Genomic DNA, 18,193 nt, shown 5'->3' on the forward strand with positions numbered 1-18,193 from the left:
GAATAGCATGGAATACTTCCTGGTTCAGTCACCTTCCTAGTTCCTTCCTGGTCACAAGCTGGTCTCCAGGAAGGCCTAGGGTGAAAACTATCACACTCTTCTTAAATTCCTCCTTCTGAGTTTTTCTCTTCTGGTTAGTTCTTAAATATTTATCTCATTGACAAGATCTGTTGCTTACCACTGCTTAACCTTACTTGGATAAAGCCCATTATCAAGTTTAAACCTGTTTTAAAGCTGTAGAGAGATTATCTTGTCCAGCTCCAGCTGTGCATATTGATGGCTGTGTAGCTTCTAGCTGTTAGTCAGTACCATGATTGTCCAGTTTGTCCCTAAATCTGCCCATGGAGCAATTTGTGAATGCTCCTGAGTCTTTCAGGCAAAACTGACCAAAGAAGCAGTTTTGTTAGGATGACTTCCACTTAAGCAAGTGCAAGTGATTTTACTTGTAGTGAATTAGGAAGAACAAAGGCTTTTGGCATAGGTACAGACTTCTGACAGGACTATTTTTAGCATAGCTGTTTGCAGAGGGAGCATCTGTTTAATACTTTTTTGGATGAAAATATTTTGTCACCTCTTTGGGGTTCAGATATGTGTTTGTATTGATGGGGAGAATTGAGAGCTTGGGCACAGTGATAAGTTTTGAGAATTGGTCTAGTAAGAAAAGAAGAGCTAAGCCATAAACATCACTTAAATAAGTAAAGGGGGCACACTTGTGTAGCATGGATAAAGTGTTAAGCATATAAACTGTTTTTGAAAAGGTAGATTCTGAAAACAATAAAATTGCTATAAAAGACCTTCAATGTTATATAAGGAAAAGCTATGTTTTCATTTTGTGTTTATATGTACAGTTCGAGTAAACTAAGAATCTTTTTTAGGGCATCCAAGATGGATCTCAAGTGTGCTCTGGAAGAATGTTCAATGGCACTGAACTTATTTCTAAACAATAAGTTCTCCGAAGCACTGGAACTACTTCGTCCGTGGTGAGGTCCTGTTTTTTTGCTGAAGTTACTGTAAACAAATAGCGTAAAGTATGCTATCTAGTACCTGAAGATTATTTAAGGCCTCTGAAGATAGTGGTTTTCATTTTGTCCAAAAGCATTTATCCATATATTGGGGTTTTAGCAGTGTGCTTGTCTCCCTAAGGCCATCTCAAAACCTGTTGATGAACCACTGAATTGTTCTGTTAATCATTCGAACTGTCTTTCCGCATGTGAAGGGGGAAAGCAGGGAAGCAAGACCTTATCCAATGTATCTTTGATTAGAGAATTTGTACAGTGGAACTGCTTTTGACAAGAGGGAAAATTTGGAACAAAACTCTAGAATACTCTTTTTGTTGTTTTTTATATTACGTTTGAGTCACACATTTAAAGCACATCTTTTGATCTTCTGACTAATTCTGCTTGTTTCCCTGTTGCCTTTCCTCCACTGAGAAGAAAAGCATGGCAGTGCAGATGTAAGGAATTAAAGAATACGAAGAGGTTCATAGGGCAAATCTAGCTTATCTGTGACTTTGTGGGGAGGCAGTCTGGGTGGCTGATCTTCAGGACTGGGGTCTGAATCCCATTCACTATTCTTCTCTTACCTGTGTCTCAAAGATACGTATGATATTGAGAGATGTTTTGGCAAGAGGGATCTGTAGCCTGTGTTAGTAGAGCTAGGTAAGGTTCTTGCTCTGCAGTTTAGTGCTAGTAAGAATGGATTAAGATGGGTTGGAGTTATATGGATGAGTTCAAGAATAGCATTAAATGAAACTTCAGAAGGATGACACAACTATCAAGTGTTTGCTTTTAGTAGTATGGAGAGCTCTCATACTTTGGAGGGCTTTTAAAATTAGCTATACTTACTCTCCAACTCTCTTCTCTGAGCATTGTATAGTGTTATTTGAAATAGAGAAATGCTTTGAGAAGGCCCACCTGCACTTGAGTGTATGCTAAAACTATTTTTAGGTAATATTGCAAAATAATAAGTTCTACCTGCAAGGATTGTGCGTGAGTGTATTGCTAAATACACGCATACACATATTGCCAAAATGTTTTTTGTGCATTTGATATATATTTCATTTTGCATTGTAAAACAAAAAAAACCACCTTATTTTGTCATGGTGTTTTTATGTAGAGCAAATTGTTTGTTTGTAGTTGATGTTTGCTAATAAACTTTGAGCTTATTATATAGCACATTGCAAATGCTGACCTATTGCAAAAAACAAAAAAAGTTGCCTACTAAAAAGATAACCTGATTGTTTTATTGAAAAACAATTTAACTTTTATTGAAAGTTAAACTTAAGTCCTAAAAAAAATTTTAGGATAAGTGTTGATAGATTTAAGAAATAAAGACTTAGCCCAAAGGTCATCTTTCTTGACTCTGCTCAGGATTTCTGTCTTCAAAACTACGTTTGGTAGTTGGCTCCTTGATTTAGAAGGAAGAAAAAATGTTAGGGAAACTAGAGATCATCCAACAAAGAACTAGAGCCTATCTAGAAGACTAGAGCGAATGATTTATTCAGAAGGGTTTGTTTTAGTTTGACAGAAAGGAGACTTGGCCATTAATCCAGTAGTGGTCTGAATCTGTTGAAGGAAGTTGCAAAGACAGAGGCACCATTCTCCATAGTATCAGATGGTAAAACAAGAGTCAGTCACCACAAGTTGAGACTGAGGAGGTTCAAACTGGTCACTGGCTAGTACAGTACCGGAGAGGCTGCCAAAGGAGTATGCAGTCTTCATTTACTTGAGCTTCTTGAAACTTGGTTAGGTTAGCCTGACATGATGTTAGCAATAGTGCTGTTTGTTGCACTTAGTATGTTTTAGTATTTGACGTCTGTAGGCACTTTCCAACAATTTTTTTTTTGGAATGGTATAATTTATGTTGTGAAAGCCAGACTAGTTCAGTGTAGTCTTTTATGTAAAACTGAGCATTTGTGTACTGACATTTCTATGACACAAATACAGATTTTTGTCTTTGGATCACATAGTAATGTTAGAGGGAGGTTCTTACTTACGTCGAGTGAAAGCATACAAACGAGTATTTATGTCAAGGCTTAGTTAACTAAATTAAAAAGATATACCAGCAGACTATAAATGGTATTTAATTAAGTGCAAATGTTTGTGTAACTCATGTGGGACATTTTTTGGAACTTCTTGTGACGGCAGACTTGTAGCACCCAATGGAAAATGATACTTGCTTTCTTGCTAGTTTATGTTCTCATGTCTATTACTTCCCTGCTTCATTCTTCTGTCTTTTCACAAATCAATGCAAGTGTCTCTGCATTTAGTTTTGTATTGTAATGTAAAGTGTTGCTTAAATGCACAAGATTTATGTTTTCCCTAGGTCCAAAGATAGCATGTACCATGCACTTGGATACAGCACTATTTTAGTTATGCAAGCTGCTATGACCTTTGAACAGCAGGATATACAAATGGGAATTTCTACAATGAAGGAGGCTTTGCAAACCTGCCAAAGGTATGCCCAAGCACTGAACATTTATGAGATACTTAATCCACTAAGTGTTCTTTGTAAGGTACCCCAGCTCTCTCTATGCTTTTAAAACTGATTCCTATCAGTATGATAGTGACCTAAATTTGTAAAGGTGGAGTAAGTCCTACTACACAGTTATTACTGGTGAGGATATTTTTCCACAGAGTATGGTGGAAACAACAGACTTGTTGTGGCTGGATATTAATAGCTGCTAAAGTTAAATGGTTGGTTGACTTTGTAGACCTACCCGTAAGCAGACATTACATGGCTTGTAAAAGCTGAAGTGTTTGACAAGGCTCTGACAAAAATAGAAATTAATTCTACTGTACTGGTTCTTCATCAAATTGGTTAGGCCATAATTTATTAAAAATGGTCTCCGAGGATAAGACTGCCACATGTCAGTTTAGATGTTTAACATCATCATCTTAGCAATGACAAAAAAGAAAAGGAAATAGGATGAAATTATCAGATACTATCTGAAGAAAATAAAAGATTAGCAGTTTCTGCATCTTTTTCAGATGTGCTATCAATTTGCAGTTTCATCTGAATTGGTTGTTTAGTATGTCTGAAGATTAGATGCTCCTGTAGTTTAGACAGCTTCCTACAGGATTTCATCTCTGCAGGATATGAACTCTAATGCATAAGTACTCTGGTCTAGTCTGTCGCAAAACTCATAAAAATGCAAGACAGAGGCAATCAAACATTCACATGTGAAGAGTTGCCAGAACTACATGTTCCCTGACTCTTTTCTTGTATTTATTATGTTAACCTGTAGTGTCATAATCTTGTTGTCAGGATCTTGCGCTTGTCAATGTGCAGAATAGTGTAAACAAATGATAAGCTAATGCTTAGTGTTTATAATCAGTGACTCCCTGGCTTACAAAATGCACTCCTTTTCTGAATGTAGAATTGTTTCTTTAGCTTCTTCATAAAGCGAGTTGTCTGTAAATAGTTAACAAACTAATTTTTGGAATTATAATGTACAGTTGAGATCCTTTGGAAGTAAAATATGTGATTATTTTGGTATTTTATCTGGCATAAACCACCATTAAATACTGTAGCATTTATGTTGAAAAAAAGAGCACCATTTGATTTTTTTTATTCCAATTCTGTGTGCAAGTTTAAGAAACAGAAAAAAGCAATTTGTGAAACTTAGAAGTCCTGTTCAGGTGTCTTGCTCAGCATCAGAGACTTCCACCCACTCTTCTGCAGCTGGTGGGTGGAAGTGAGGTTGAAGCTATTATACACTTAAAGCAGGTTAATTGATGCTGTGAGCATGCATTTAAGGTTGGATGGGCTTATGAGCCTAGAAGCATAAAAGTGTTTAGACTTCTCAAAGAATTGAAACTGTTGGTAATTTCTATTAATTTTAGTTGGAAATGGTTAAGAATTCCAATAATTAAGGTCAGTTTTGTGTTGAAATATGTGGGTTTCTTTTCTTCCATGCACAAATGATTTAGATTCAGGAAAAGAAGCACAGTGGTGGAATCTTTGTCCAATCTAGTTTTGAAACAGTCAGTGGATCAGTTGAGTGAAGGTAAGTGGTTTATAACACAGTTAAAATTAAAAAGGGAAAAACTCAAAACTACCTTACCAATGCGTGACTCTGTAACTTGACCAGTGTCTTACAGTAACAAATAAACGTACAAACCACCTATGTGGTCATCTTCTTAAATTTGAACATAAAGCTTCTCAAAGTGGGGAATTCAGCCTAATTTTTTTTTTTGGCTCTGAGCATGCATGAATCAAGGAAGGAATGCCTTTCACAACACATTATAGGACAGCTCCCAAAAGTTTAAGAATCATAGATGCAGTGGAATACGTCCTTATCATTAGTTGCATTGGAATCTGAATATATTAACAAGTTTTGTGCTTGTCTGTTTTGCCTTAAGGTGTTTTGGGAAATGGTATCAGTACATTGTTCATGGCTCTGAAAATGCTGATCTCCTATTTCTGATTCAGGCAGAATCAAGTATGCATTTTTTTCTAACCTGGCACAAGAATCCTCTTTAATACTTGGACACATCAAACTCACCACGTATGCACTGTACATACAGCAGCCTTGTGCATGTGGCTGGTCTTGCAGCATGGGTGCAGAGTAACTCGTGTCATGTGTGTTAAATCAAGTGTACTTTAGTGCTGCATGAAGACAGAAAGTCTGCCTGGGGCTTTCACTTTGTTGAGCATGACTTGGTGAAAACCTGTTCATAATGTCTTACTAGATGTAGGAAAAGTCTGAACCTCAGTGAGGGTTACCATTATCCTGAAAAAGTTTCTTCTAAGACGTGGAAGGAGGGTTGGAAGACTTAGTTGCTGTAGGCTGTTAAGCTTAGGATCAATGAAAAGTACAGGAGACAATCTACCAGAATGACAAGTAACTTTTGCCATAGACCAAAGTCAGCTCTGTCAAGTTCAAAGTTTTTGTCTGAGAAGAAGGGTTTGTGTATTACAGCTACTATTCAGCAGTTATCGAAATGGCAACAGCAGAATCTTGCCTTTTTTTTTTTTTCCTTGTCTTGGCAGCATTTTATTTGTTCCATTGACCCCAAGAAGAAAATGCTGACAGTAATTTTGCTGATACTAAATAACTTTTCTTTCTTATATAGAGGAAATGCATGCTGAAATCTGCTATGCTGAATGCTTATTACAGAAAGCAGCTCTCACCTTTGTACAGGTAAAGTCAATTTTTGATTTTGTATCTCTGTGTAGCAGTGTACTAGAGAGAGAGTAGTATTTGTATAATGTCATTCCAACACTAGATATGCTATTTAAAAACCAAACTTTTTGCTAATGAATGTTATTTCATGGCAGTGATTGGAAGTATGGTAAATGCTGTGCTACTCAGCAAAGTCCTCTCTTTGTTTATACGAATAACCAAAGGTGTTATTAATATCCAGGTACCGAGGTATCACCAAGGTATATTGTAGTGTTTATACAGGTGTTATGTTTAAATGACTTGCATCACACTGTACAGTGTCCAGTGCTTCTGTAAAAATATGTTCAAGTATGAGGAAGTGCCTTGTTTGAAAGTGCAAGTCTTTTCTTTGCACAAAAGGATAGAATGTTTCCCAACTAACAAAACTTTAGCTGATGCACACTTGTCATTTCCAATTCAGTCTTGCTCTCTATGCACTTTTGACATGGTGTCAGGAATAATATGGTAAGGAATGATTATAAAATGAGCATACTTTAGCATTGCTGAGCTAACAGTTCAGTCCACAGAAAGATCTGGTCTTTAATACAATCTGGTGCTACTGGTTTAGATTTTGGTTAAGGGACTTCATGCTACAGTGTTTTCAAATTTGATTTGAAATTTGATGGCTGAAAACAGGAGTTGTTAATCATAGTTTTTTTACATATGTGAATGTTTTACAAATTTATTGAATATATTTTAGATAATCCGATATAAATTATACAAAAGGAGCAAGGCACTAAGATCAGATAAGTTCATTTGGCAGATATTTTTAAACCACTTAATACAGTACTTTGGCCAGAAGTGTCAGGAAATAGTATTAATGGAATGCCTATAACTGGCTTCCTGGCTTTCTCCTTTACCAACCAGATGGAAGCAACCCTTTTTATTTTTATTGTGTGGGTGAGGGTTTTTTAAGCACGAAAGGAATTTTCAAACAGTTGTTGAAGTAGATGACTTTAGGAAGGTATAAAATAAATTCTAAAACCCCTTAGATATGTATTTTCTCTAAAGCAGCAGCTCTCTATTGCTGCTAACTATAGTACCCCACTCTGCTGATTGTAGTCCTACCCCATATGTTTCATCCTTCATCAAGGCTGACCTTGATTCCTCTGAGAACAATGATGAGAACAAAACTGTAACCACTCAGAAAGGCAGAACTAAAATGCTTGTACTAAAATACTTGCATTTGAGTGTTTAGACTTGCAGACAAAACAGATGAGGTCTTTTGAAACCCTTTTATGGAAGCCAGAATTTCCTTTAGTTGATGGTTCTAAGCCTTTTTTCTTTTTTAGTGCTTTTTCGTTTTCCATATCATATATGCTGTCCCTGAGTATTTAAATATGCATTTCTGAAATGCCTGCACATGTTCCCTTTCTGTGTGAATTCTAAGAGAAAAAATTACATCTTGTTGAACTGTTAGCTGTCTTGCTTTTCAGGTGTTGAGTTTTGATGGCTATTACATTGTGGCTTTGTTTTGCTTTTTCTAGAGATTAGTAAACACATATACTGGGTAGTACATGTGGTTTATGTTGATCAGCAATGGGACTTCATCTGTTCAGGGGATTCTTCGGTTTGTCTTTTTCCAGGTTCTGTGTGGGCTTGCTTGTGTGTGTGAGAGAATTGCCAGTTCGAAATTTTGTAAAAAGTTCCTACAGCACCATCTGGTGGAAAGCTTTCTCTATATGCATTGGAAATTCTGTTAAAAGTAACTCTTTGACTCTTTTTCACCTCCCTCTTAAGTTTTAAAATTTGTAACATGCGCCAGAGAAGTGTTTCCCTGACAACTTAAAGCAAGTGTTAACATTGGTCTTAGAAAAGAGTCTAGTAACTAAAAAGCATTTTTAATGTTTCCAGTGACTATTAAGTTACAAATGTGTGGAAGATACAAATAAAAGATGGAAGGTTTTTATGTATGTGTTATGTGTGATTGCTGAATGCACTATTTTGTACAATTAAATTTTTTTCTTCTAGGATGAAAATATGATCAACTTTATCAAAGGTGGACTCAAAATTAGGACAAGTTACCAAATATACAAGTAAGCCATTAGAAAACACGTAGTTTCAACGTTGATATAAGCAGTTGGAGTGTCATTAATGCCCCCAAAATAAAACAAAATATTTTTATAGCAATCATATTGATTATATTCCATATAATTTCTAAGTCATGTTTCCCCTTTCCTTTTTTTTTGTGCATCAAAAGAGAATGTCATCAGGTGCTACAGATGACTCAGGGGAACAAAAGCAGAAATGAAACTTATTACCAGTTTGAAGGAGGAGTAAAACTTGGAATCGGAGCATTCAACTTGGTATGACTTCCTCACACTACAGAAAGGCTGTTGGGATAATTCTGTAGGAGTCTCTTTCTTTGCATATGCAGTACTTTAACTCTGTTTTAACATTTGCCCATTTGTAAAATGGAGATGCAAGCCTTGGAGGTTTTATGCAATAGGAAAATAGCAGAGACTTCTGGCATGCATGCTCTCTAGGATGTTTCTACTAGTTTCTTCTGAACTGTGTTTCATTCTGTTGAAGTAACTAATATATGTATTTCTGAAGTAGAAGCGCTGCTACTTAAGTCTACTTGTCTATAGCAGTAATTTTAAGATGCTTATGCTGTTGGTTACAGGATACCTGGAGTGACTGTTTATTTATAACTCCCCCATATATACCATTATTTTACTTCAGTGGTACTGTAGATTTGCATACATAATTACACTTAGAAGAATGAACAGTAGTTTACTGAGTTTGTACAAAAGAAGACTGTGAAGACTCTGTTTTCCTCACAATTTATTATGATTACCCTTTCACATCCATCATGGCAATGGTGAGAGTTGATTTCTGCCGGTATGTTCATCTCTTTATCATTCTGAACTGGAGCTGGCCAATTTTCAATATGGTCAGAAGAACTCAGGTCTATCTGCACCAGCCTTTAAAGTTCAAGCAACTAGTAGATGTCTGTTCATAAATGTTCTGACCTTTCCTATTGTTCACGTAGTCTCCTCAGTAGAAAGCTTAACAGGAGTCTCTGCTTGGCAGAATGTATTAAGGTGAATGGAGCTTTTAAAGTGGTATCTCCAAGTAGACCTTCTTGGAATGCTCATTGAAAATGTGGTTATGATCTTTTTAAGTTTTCTGTTGTGTAGGATGTAGAGAATGCATATTCTCTGAACAGGGGAACAAAAATGCATATGATAGAGGATTAAGGATGATAACAATAGGTAGTATTTCTAAAAGAGTTATGCTTACTGGTCTGCTAATTCGGTGCTGCCATGGTAGAAGCAAGTAGGATTTCCCTGATACCATTTTATTGGAAGTAAAGGAAGATGACAATTGTAGGTTGTAAGTACTACCAAAATAGATAATACTTTCATTCTGAGTGACACACAATTTTCAAACAATTCTGATCAGCTGAAGACAGAAAACTCTGTCATTATCTGAACAAACACAGCTGGTCTCTGTTGTGCTTTTTTCATGCTGGATGTTCATCTAAACTCTGAGCATGCATGTCCCCTTTCAAATTCTTTTGTGTTTTACTTTTTTTTCTAATATGTAATAGCATGTAACATAGTAGCTGACCTTTTTGGTTCAAGTTTATAATGATTTTAACTTTTTTTGAAATGTATATGGTTTTATTTATCTTTTTTTTCTAATTTATTTCAGATGCTGTCACTTCTACCAGGAAGGATCCTTCGACTTTTAGAATTTATTGGATTTTCTGGCAATAGGGTATTTGATCTGATACTTGCCTTTTCAAATTAACCTTTTCTCAGATAAAGACTGGATGGATTTAATGTCATGTATTTCACAGTAAAAGTATAATGATCCCTATTGCTTATCAGTCTTTTAGTGTTGTTAAAAAGACAAATGGACTAGATATTATGAGGCATAAAAGCACATAAGGTGATACCTGGCTCTTTAACAACCATGGGAAATGACCAGTCTGCTTCAGAGAGGATTTTTCAAATTGCAATTTTCTTTCCTTTTACTGATCTTTGAGTAGAGGACATAAGCCTTTTTTTCTAGTTGATTCAGTCAGAAATTAATGTTCTTCATACCAGTAACTGAGGGAAGAATCACAGTTCTACGTTTTTCCATCCAAAATCCCAGCCCATTCCTTTGGAAAAAAAATTTCTTAATATCATATGCCACCCTGAAGTCTAGGTACATCTTTTTCTCATGGATAAGCAAAGTATTTGTAACCATAGCCTCGTTTTCTAAACCTAGCCTTGTTTTGTACAGCTCTTTAAAACTTTTTGGTGCCCATAAGAAATTAAAAAAAAAAAGTAAAAGAACCCTGTCAAAACAACCCATAGAATTATACATAACTAAACTTCAAGTTATTAATGATACAGAGCCACCATATGGTCTTATTCTGTTAGCTTGTCCACAACATGGCTCTCCTTTTGTAAAATTAGACTTCTGTAGAGACCTGTTCGTTTCTTCCTCTGAAAGACCTGGTTCACTCTGAAGCTCTTCCATAACATGTTTGCCCTAACTGAAAAGGCAGTAAAAGCTGAAAGGAAAAGAATAAACAAATTTGGAATATCACCATATTTTTTGTGTGGTACTTGCATTCTCCTTTAACTCATCAAGCTGCTATGCAATAGAACTGATACGTTAATATTTGTTTTGAGGCAAAATTTTTAAATTCTGATAAGTTTCTGAAGAGTTGCTTGCTCTTGAGCAGGGGAACTCTGAGCTTGTCTCTACACCCCCCAAGCAGTGAAGCTGTCATGTAATTGGCATAAACTGGAAAGCAGTGGAACAAGTCTCATGTGTTAGTGCTGAATAAGTCTCCATGAATCTGGATCTCTGTTTAGACATTGATGTATCAGCAGAGCTAGTATTTTGATCATAACCTCAAAATAGTGGCTGACTTGGTGGAAGAAAATGGAAGATAACCAGGGTTCTCTGTGAAGGAAGACTCACACCAAGAAGTTGCATTGGAACAGTTGGGAAAGGTTCTCACTGAACATAGACTTAAAGATGTTGTTCTGAAGGATCATAGCCATTAAAAAATGGGGAAGGGATGTAGACCTGTGTGTCTGCATGATTCATGTGGTGTTCTCATTTCACCATAGCACTGAAGTGCACAGGTAATTTTATTCAGAATTAGATTAGTCTTCTCCTTCTGAGTGCTGTTAGCTGTGACAGAATTGTTTTGGTAGTGGGGTTGTGTTGGATTTGCAATGATAAAGTGCTGAATTATGAATACTTATATATGAAAGGAAAGCTGGATTTTGGTTAGCCAGAAACAAAGTAGTAACTCTGTATACTGATAGTTAATTCTGCATGTGTTTGTGATATTTCTTAGGAGTTGGGCCTCTGCCAACTACGGGAAGGCGCATCTGGCAGCAGTTTGAGGGCCATTCTGTGTACTTTCACCCTGTTGGTTTATCATACTTACGTCTCCTTAATCCTTGGTGAGACCCACTGTGTAGCTTTTCAGTCATGCTACACCTTGTAATAGATATTGTGATTTAATTTTATAACTGAATTTCAAAATTGTGGAGATTGCTATGTATTTAATTATGATCTGAAATTAATATCCTTGACAAAGCTGTGTCTGCAGAAACAGTGCAGATAGATAACATTATACCAACATCTTGCTCCATTTGCAGGGCTGTCTCAACATGTGACAGCAAAATATTGCAAAACAGTTTTAAGCTAAGAGAAGTCATTATGCATAAATTAACATCAGATATTGTGAAAACTATGTCCAGAAAAAAAGCCTCTACACCCCAACAATTTACTTGGAAGTACATACATGTAGAGAAGTAATTGCTTTTGCCACATAGAGCTAAAAGTCATAATTAATTCTATGTGCTTTTTTGCCATATATTTTCATGTTCTTTCATTTTTAAGTATTTTAGTCCTTGTCCCTCAGGCTCATCAGGAAATTAAGGAGAACTTCATTGCTTTCCGTATCACTTGTACTTCATTACTGAGCTCAAAATTAGGAAAAGAGGCATCTGAGGAGTGTTTTCCTGGCTTGCTAAAGCAATTACAGGGATTTAAAAATATAACTAGAATCTATAATGGAACAGTTTAAAGAATATTCCTGTAATTCTAGTCTGTTTCTACTTACAGACATTTAGTATCTTAAAAGCACTTAGTACCTTTGGGACAAGAATTTAGTTTTATAGAAACACAGTATGATGAAATAATTCTGCTTTTTCATAAAAGCAGTAATCCACTGATCTATTGCAGTCATAATATAATTTGGAAAAAAATCTTATTCTATGAACTTGGATTTTTTATGTGCATTGAGTGAGGTTGGGTTTTTTGTGTTTTCTAGGTACAGGGGAAGCCAACCTTCAGGAAGCAGAAAGTCTTCTCGAACCCTACCTCCAGAAATTTCCAAATGTGTGTATTTTCAATAAATTTTGTAAGAGCAATGTAATTCCCTAAGCTTAAAATCCTAACTGGTTATTTTTTTCATCTCCTTTGAAGGGTTCCATTATTCTATTTTATGCTGCTAGAATAGATATACTGAAAGGAAATTTTGAAAAGGTAAATAAATTTTTTCTTTTTAAGGTTTTTGTTTGTTTAGTGTTCAGACTGAGGAGGAAAATTAACTAATTCATCTAAGTAGCTTCTTTTAGTTGAACTGATAACTATACTCAGTTCGTGTTCGCTGTCAATGTTGATTCCAGCCCTCTCTCTGTAAGTGAGACTGAAAGGGAGGTTTATCTCATTTTACTGTCAGGTGTTCTCCACTTGGGTGTTAACTAAGAATTTGCCCTGTGATTAGACATGGCTTTCACATGGAACTGTAATTGAGACAGTTTTCATCATTCTTACTTAACTACATTGTAGGCACAGTTAAGATTCCAAGACTGCATAGCAGCCCAGCAAGAGTGGAAACAGATTCATCATCTCTGTTACTGGGAATTGATGTGGTGCTACACCTTCCAGCAGGACTGGCTTCAAGCATATCGATATGCAGACCTGCTCAGCAGAGAGAGCAGGTGGTCTAAGGTAAATGGGCAGGTGGACATTGTTGTGATATACCAGTGGTCTTACAGTTAAATTTACTTTTCAGTTTGCAGAATAAGTGTAATTTTTGCCTTCTTGTAAAACTCATAAGTAAAGGCACAATGGAACCAAAATGGTAGATTTAACTGGGTGGCTAAGGAGGAATTTTTCTTTCACTTATTGAAGCACCAGAGCCATAAGCAGCAGTGTTTTGGCCTCTCCAAAAATGGAGGTGCTTACCAGAGCTGTGAAAAAGATGATGTATGGGAAAACTGTTAACTTGAATCTCAAGTCAAGTTCTAACACTCACTAGTAAAACTTGGCTGAAGAAACTGCATTTGTTGGTTAATTATAAACAAAGAGCATACCTACTCAGCAGATGCTTTGTGGCATGAGTAAGCTGCTGGAGACAGGGTCTCTTGAGGAAGTTGAGGTATCAGCTTTTTATTTGTAAAAATGTTTCTCAAAGTATGAACCAAGCACTATGTGTCAATAATTCTTGATGAATTATTGTTGTCTGTTCCTATCTAGACTACAGTTTTATTAGGCTTAATGAAAAAGGGTATACATCCAATTCATGACAAAAGAGGAAGAGAATAGTATGTTAAACAGGAAGTGCAAATGTCTTGAATAGAATTATGGATGTTTCTTTTTTTTTCTCTGGAAAACTCAGTTATTAAACTTTCCTTGAATCAGTACTCAGATATTTTCTTTTGGTTTTTTTCAGGTATGTCTCTACATGTAATAGATCATGTAGTAACACTAATGAACTTTAGAATAGTTATATCATTTAACCTCATCTCTTTAACAGTGGTTTGCATAATAAATTCTCCTGTTCTTTTCAGGAGACACCTTTAACTTTCTAACTTAAAATATTAATAAATACATTGAAAATAAAATTATAGCATAAATCATGTGACAAAGGGAATGCTAGACTTTATAGTTCACCATGCCTGAGAATTACTGGAAACACTTCGCTGCAGCAATTGGGGTGAGAGATTCGAGTCCTTAGTGTACTTACTGAAAACAGTGGGTTAGATGTGATAATATGTTGCTATTTCTTTTTGAAATAGGCAATATATGTATTCCAGAAGGCAGCAATTCTATGTATGCTTCCAGAGGATGATTTGAAGAGGACTGGTGAGGACATCGTGTCTTTATTCAGGTAAAAGTTTATAAAGCAACTAGATGTGCGGTCTTTTTCCCCCCATGTCTTCGTCTTGCATGACTTACTTCCTGCTTATAACCATAAACTTTTCAGTTTTTCTCTTTACTTTTAGCATCAGAATATTTAAAATGGTATTCAGCAAACACACATTCTATAACTGTGGTCTGAGTGATGTGGAACAATTTAAGATGTTAGACTTCAGGGCAAACAGTAAATCTTACTAAATGAAATGAGATTAAATAGAAGTTGCTTTTTGTAATTTTTGTTTTCTGTTTTCCCTTCTTGTAGACAAGTGGATGGTCTAAAACAGAGAATTGCAGGAAAATCTATCCCAACTGAGAAGTTTGCAGTGAGGAAAGCTCGACGCTATGCAAGTGCTCAACCAGTGAAGCTGATATTACCTGCCTTGGTATTTGTTCTTGCTTTGCTTTCATCCTTTTCAAACAGAAAAGAAAACAGTATATTTCATTATACGGGGTATTATGTGTCTGCATTTTATAATTTTTTTTTTTAAAGAAGTGCGGCATTCATGCAATGGAATTTTTGTGAAGTGTACTACAGACTGGATCATGCTACCAACTAGTAGTAGTCCAAAACCAGAGCCAGTTTTTTCACATGGAAGTTCAGTCTTGCAGAGAATTGGTTGCTGTTGCCACATAAGGCCAGAAGTCATCTTTCAGTTAGAAACCTGTGTTCATGTTATTAAGTTGGCAGGATTTAAGTCCTTGTCTTCTAGACTCATTAGGAAGTTAAGGAGTACTTCAGTACTTTCTATTCTTCTGATGAAAATGAAGAGTGATGGTTGGTTTTTGGTTTTTTTATCTTATATTGAGTCTGAGTAAAATGTGCAGAAGTTAAAGATACGTTACTAATGCTCTTCTAATTTTCCATATTTTCACTTCAGAGGCATTAGTATTCTGTTCATATGTGCACAGCAATGATACTTTTCATATGTGTATACTGAAGTCTTTGTACATGCATAATTTACCAACAACTGTAGATGGAAAACATAATTTGAGGAGATTCTTACATTAAAGCTCATTGATATAGAAAGAGGAGTCCAAAGAAAATTTATCTAACAGTTCTAAATTACATTCTATACTAAATTGCATGTCAAGGACTAAGTAATAAAGTTGTCTTGGGTTTGTACAGCACAGTTCTTGGCAGTTGTGAGTATACATATGTTTGGTCTTGCCATCAAATCCAATATCTTTTAATTTAAGAACTTTTTTCATTATGGGTTTGACAGAACTAAGCATAGTGTATGGTTTATTGCAGTAAGCATAAATTAGACAGGACTGCAGAACTGAAACAAATCTACCACGATGTAGTTGATGGTGTCAATAACGCTGCTTTAGATTTTTATAGAGCCAGCTTTTTTTCTCCCTCTTAAAATGCACATATTTACAGCACACATACAAGTGCGAATATTTCAACAATGTATTGTATCAACTTCAGAATGACATTAGACTTCATATTTCAGAGGTGTAATTACAATTCAAATACAGTAGAACAAATTATACTCCTTTTTGTGATGACTGAGTAAAGATCTTGGCAAAGCTTCATGTTGGTTAGCACTGACTGTGTATTGTCTCATTCTCTTTAAGTTTTACAATGTGATAATGTATCAAAACAAGCATATTACTTACTCTTGTACTGAAGCATCTGGGAAGCTTTGTACCCAGGATTTGCCTTGGGGATTTTTTAATCAGTTTTGTAGAAATTATGTGTTGGATGTGCACACTGGAACCACATTTTTATCCAGAAAGTTGTATCTACTTCCAGTTTTTCTCTATGGAAGGTAACAGTGTACAGATTAGAGCATCTATATATTTATAAACACAGGAGTGTGTGTTCGGGTACATGTATATAAATGTATACATGCACACACTGAAATGCATACCAACTTCACCTATAACTACTTTCAGCTGTTTCTTTAGTTCCTATGGTAAAGGCCACGAATTAAACCTAAAATACACAATTTTACTGATGTGTTACTTGGGTGACAGTAATTTTTAAAGGTCTGTGAAAATACGTGACGGTAGAATCCATTAAAAAGGTATCAAAACATTCAAAACTTAGAAACCCAGGTTAACTTTGTCAACACACATTCAAAGTAATTTTTCCTCTCCTGTTTGTAGACCTTTTGTATTGTTTAAAGCAATTTCTGTGGTGGTTTTCTGTTCCAGAACAGTCTTGTCAGAGGTTCTCTTTAGTTAAATATTTATGCAATTTCATGATTTGTCTTATGGGTTTTTTTGTTTGGTGTTTTTTTTTCTTTTTTTTTTTTTTGGTCAGGAAATGATGTATGTCTGGAATGGATTTGCAATTGTGGGCAAAAGATCAGACCTTACTGAAAACTTACTGGTAACAATTGAAAAAGAAGAAACTGCTCTACAAAATGAAACTAGTAAGTGATCAGTTAAGGTGGAATTAATAATCCATAAGAAATGCTGACATTTTTCTGTGCTTCTGTATAATAATATTCTGTGAGGTAAGTGTTGACTTGGGCAATGTGCCATTAAGTCTGGAGCCATGTGAAAGTTAGGAGTGGTTCTTCAATATGTTCTTTATGGGGCTGCATTGATGCTGCAGAAGAATACAGAAAACTCAAGAATGTGAGGTTATTGGTAACAGAACATGGGTGGTTCTTGCTAAGTTGTTCCAGTCTCTGAGTGTTCTTGGAGCATAGTCCACTAATTTCTTAAATGTCTGAAAAATACTTTTTCTAAGCCAATTTACATCACACTTAACTTTACTACAGAGGACACATACTGAGCAGAATATGACAGAGTATAAAAGATATGCTGAAGTGCTATGCATGAATGAGTTTGTTGGGGTTGTTTGGTTGGTTGTTTGGTTTTTTACTTTCTGGTAAAATAAAACATGATTGCTAATTGTAAAATAAAACATACTTAACAATTAAAATTTGACCATAGTTTTTTGCATCTTGATGTGTTTGCAGCATAGATGTTCAGGTTAACGTTTAGAGAATTAACCCATAGCTTACTCCTAAAAGAATTTAAATTCCATTATTTCAACAGGTTTAGTGCACAAGTACCTGGTTTTATCAGGTGGGTGCTGTCATCTGTCATGTGAAATTCTTGGTAGAATACTCCTTTGAGTTTTTCTAGAATGAATAAATGTTATCTTTTAAAATGATAACTCATTAATAATAATTTCTATTTAACCCAGATTTTAGTCACGCTTATCAACAATTTAGCAAGTTACTTTTACCACATGGTTAAAACATCAATTATGGTTCATAAAATATATCTAGGTATGATTTACAGTATAAACTGAGGTGATGCATAAAAAGTTATACAAGGACATACAAGAAATACATAGTGGTAAAGTCCTGATAGTATAATAAACCAAATGAGAGTAACTTGGAAGGCCATGATCGAATTGGGTCCCTTAACTTTTTTATGGTCTTTGCTTCTCTGCAGAATCAGTAGTGTCCCTCTTAAATCTCAAGTGGTTTGCCTTTTTTTTGCTGTTGTCATAATGAAACAAAAGTATAGTGATATGCAAGTTATTTGCCAATAAAATAATGTTTCCTTGAGTTCTGCATGGAGGCTTCTGACAGAACCTCTTGGGAATCCAGTGCTGTATCATGCAGAGGCTTGTGCTATAAATACTGAACAGTTGTAATGGTAAAGTAAATGTCCTTTCAAATCCCTAAGTAGAGATGTATAAGGTACCAAAATAAAAGGACAGAAGTAAAACAATTGTTTTTCTTGTGGAAATACGCTGTTTGCAAATAGGATTTAATCTGTAAGCATGTATAATTTCTGTGTCTTTTTTTAGTAATAACTTCAGCCAAATATAGTTCTGTCCTGGACTTTGCTTATGTGACCCTGATTTGCTTTTAAAGATAT

At 35.5% G+C, this 18,193-nt stretch overlaps 1 protein-coding gene across 12 annotated transcripts in view; it reads left to right on the top strand.

Moving 5' to 3' along the window:
* Positions 1-18,193, top strand: part of TTC39B (tetratricopeptide repeat domain 39B) — an 86,814-nt gene that overhangs the window by 60,542 nt on the left and 8,079 nt on the right. For 11 of the 12 annotated variants that reach the window (XM_051772321.1, XM_051772328.1, XM_051772330.1 and 8 more), the window contains 14 exons: positions 876-980; positions 3,325-3,456; positions 4,932-5,008; positions 6,078-6,145; positions 8,138-8,202; positions 8,367-8,472; positions 9,827-9,892; positions 11,481-11,589; positions 12,465-12,532; positions 12,620-12,679; positions 12,986-13,147; positions 14,218-14,309; positions 14,601-14,721; positions 16,611-16,722. In XM_051772321.1, coding sequence (XP_051628281.1) covers positions 876-980; positions 3,325-3,456; positions 4,932-5,008; positions 6,078-6,145; positions 8,138-8,202; positions 8,367-8,472; positions 9,827-9,892; positions 11,481-11,589; positions 12,465-12,532; positions 12,620-12,679; positions 12,986-13,147; positions 14,218-14,309; positions 14,601-14,721; positions 16,611-16,722 — 1,343 coding nt within the window. Of the gene's footprint in view, positions 1-61; positions 81-875; positions 981-3,324; positions 3,457-4,931; positions 5,009-6,077; positions 6,146-8,137; positions 8,203-8,366; positions 8,473-9,826; positions 9,893-11,480; positions 11,590-12,464; positions 12,533-12,619; positions 12,680-12,985; positions 13,148-14,217; positions 14,310-14,600; positions 14,722-16,610; positions 16,723-18,193 lie in introns of those variants that run through there. The other variant, XM_051772329.1, reaches the window with a different exon arrangement.

This window comes from Manacus candei, unplaced genomic scaffold (genome assembly GCF_025592945.1).
Source record: "Manacus candei isolate 608988 ecotype Guabito, Panama unplaced genomic scaffold, ASM2559294v1 h1tg000152l, whole genome shotgun sequence".
In the NCBI taxonomy this organism is placed as follows: domain Eukaryota; kingdom Metazoa; phylum Chordata; class Aves; order Passeriformes; family Pipridae; genus Manacus; species Manacus candei.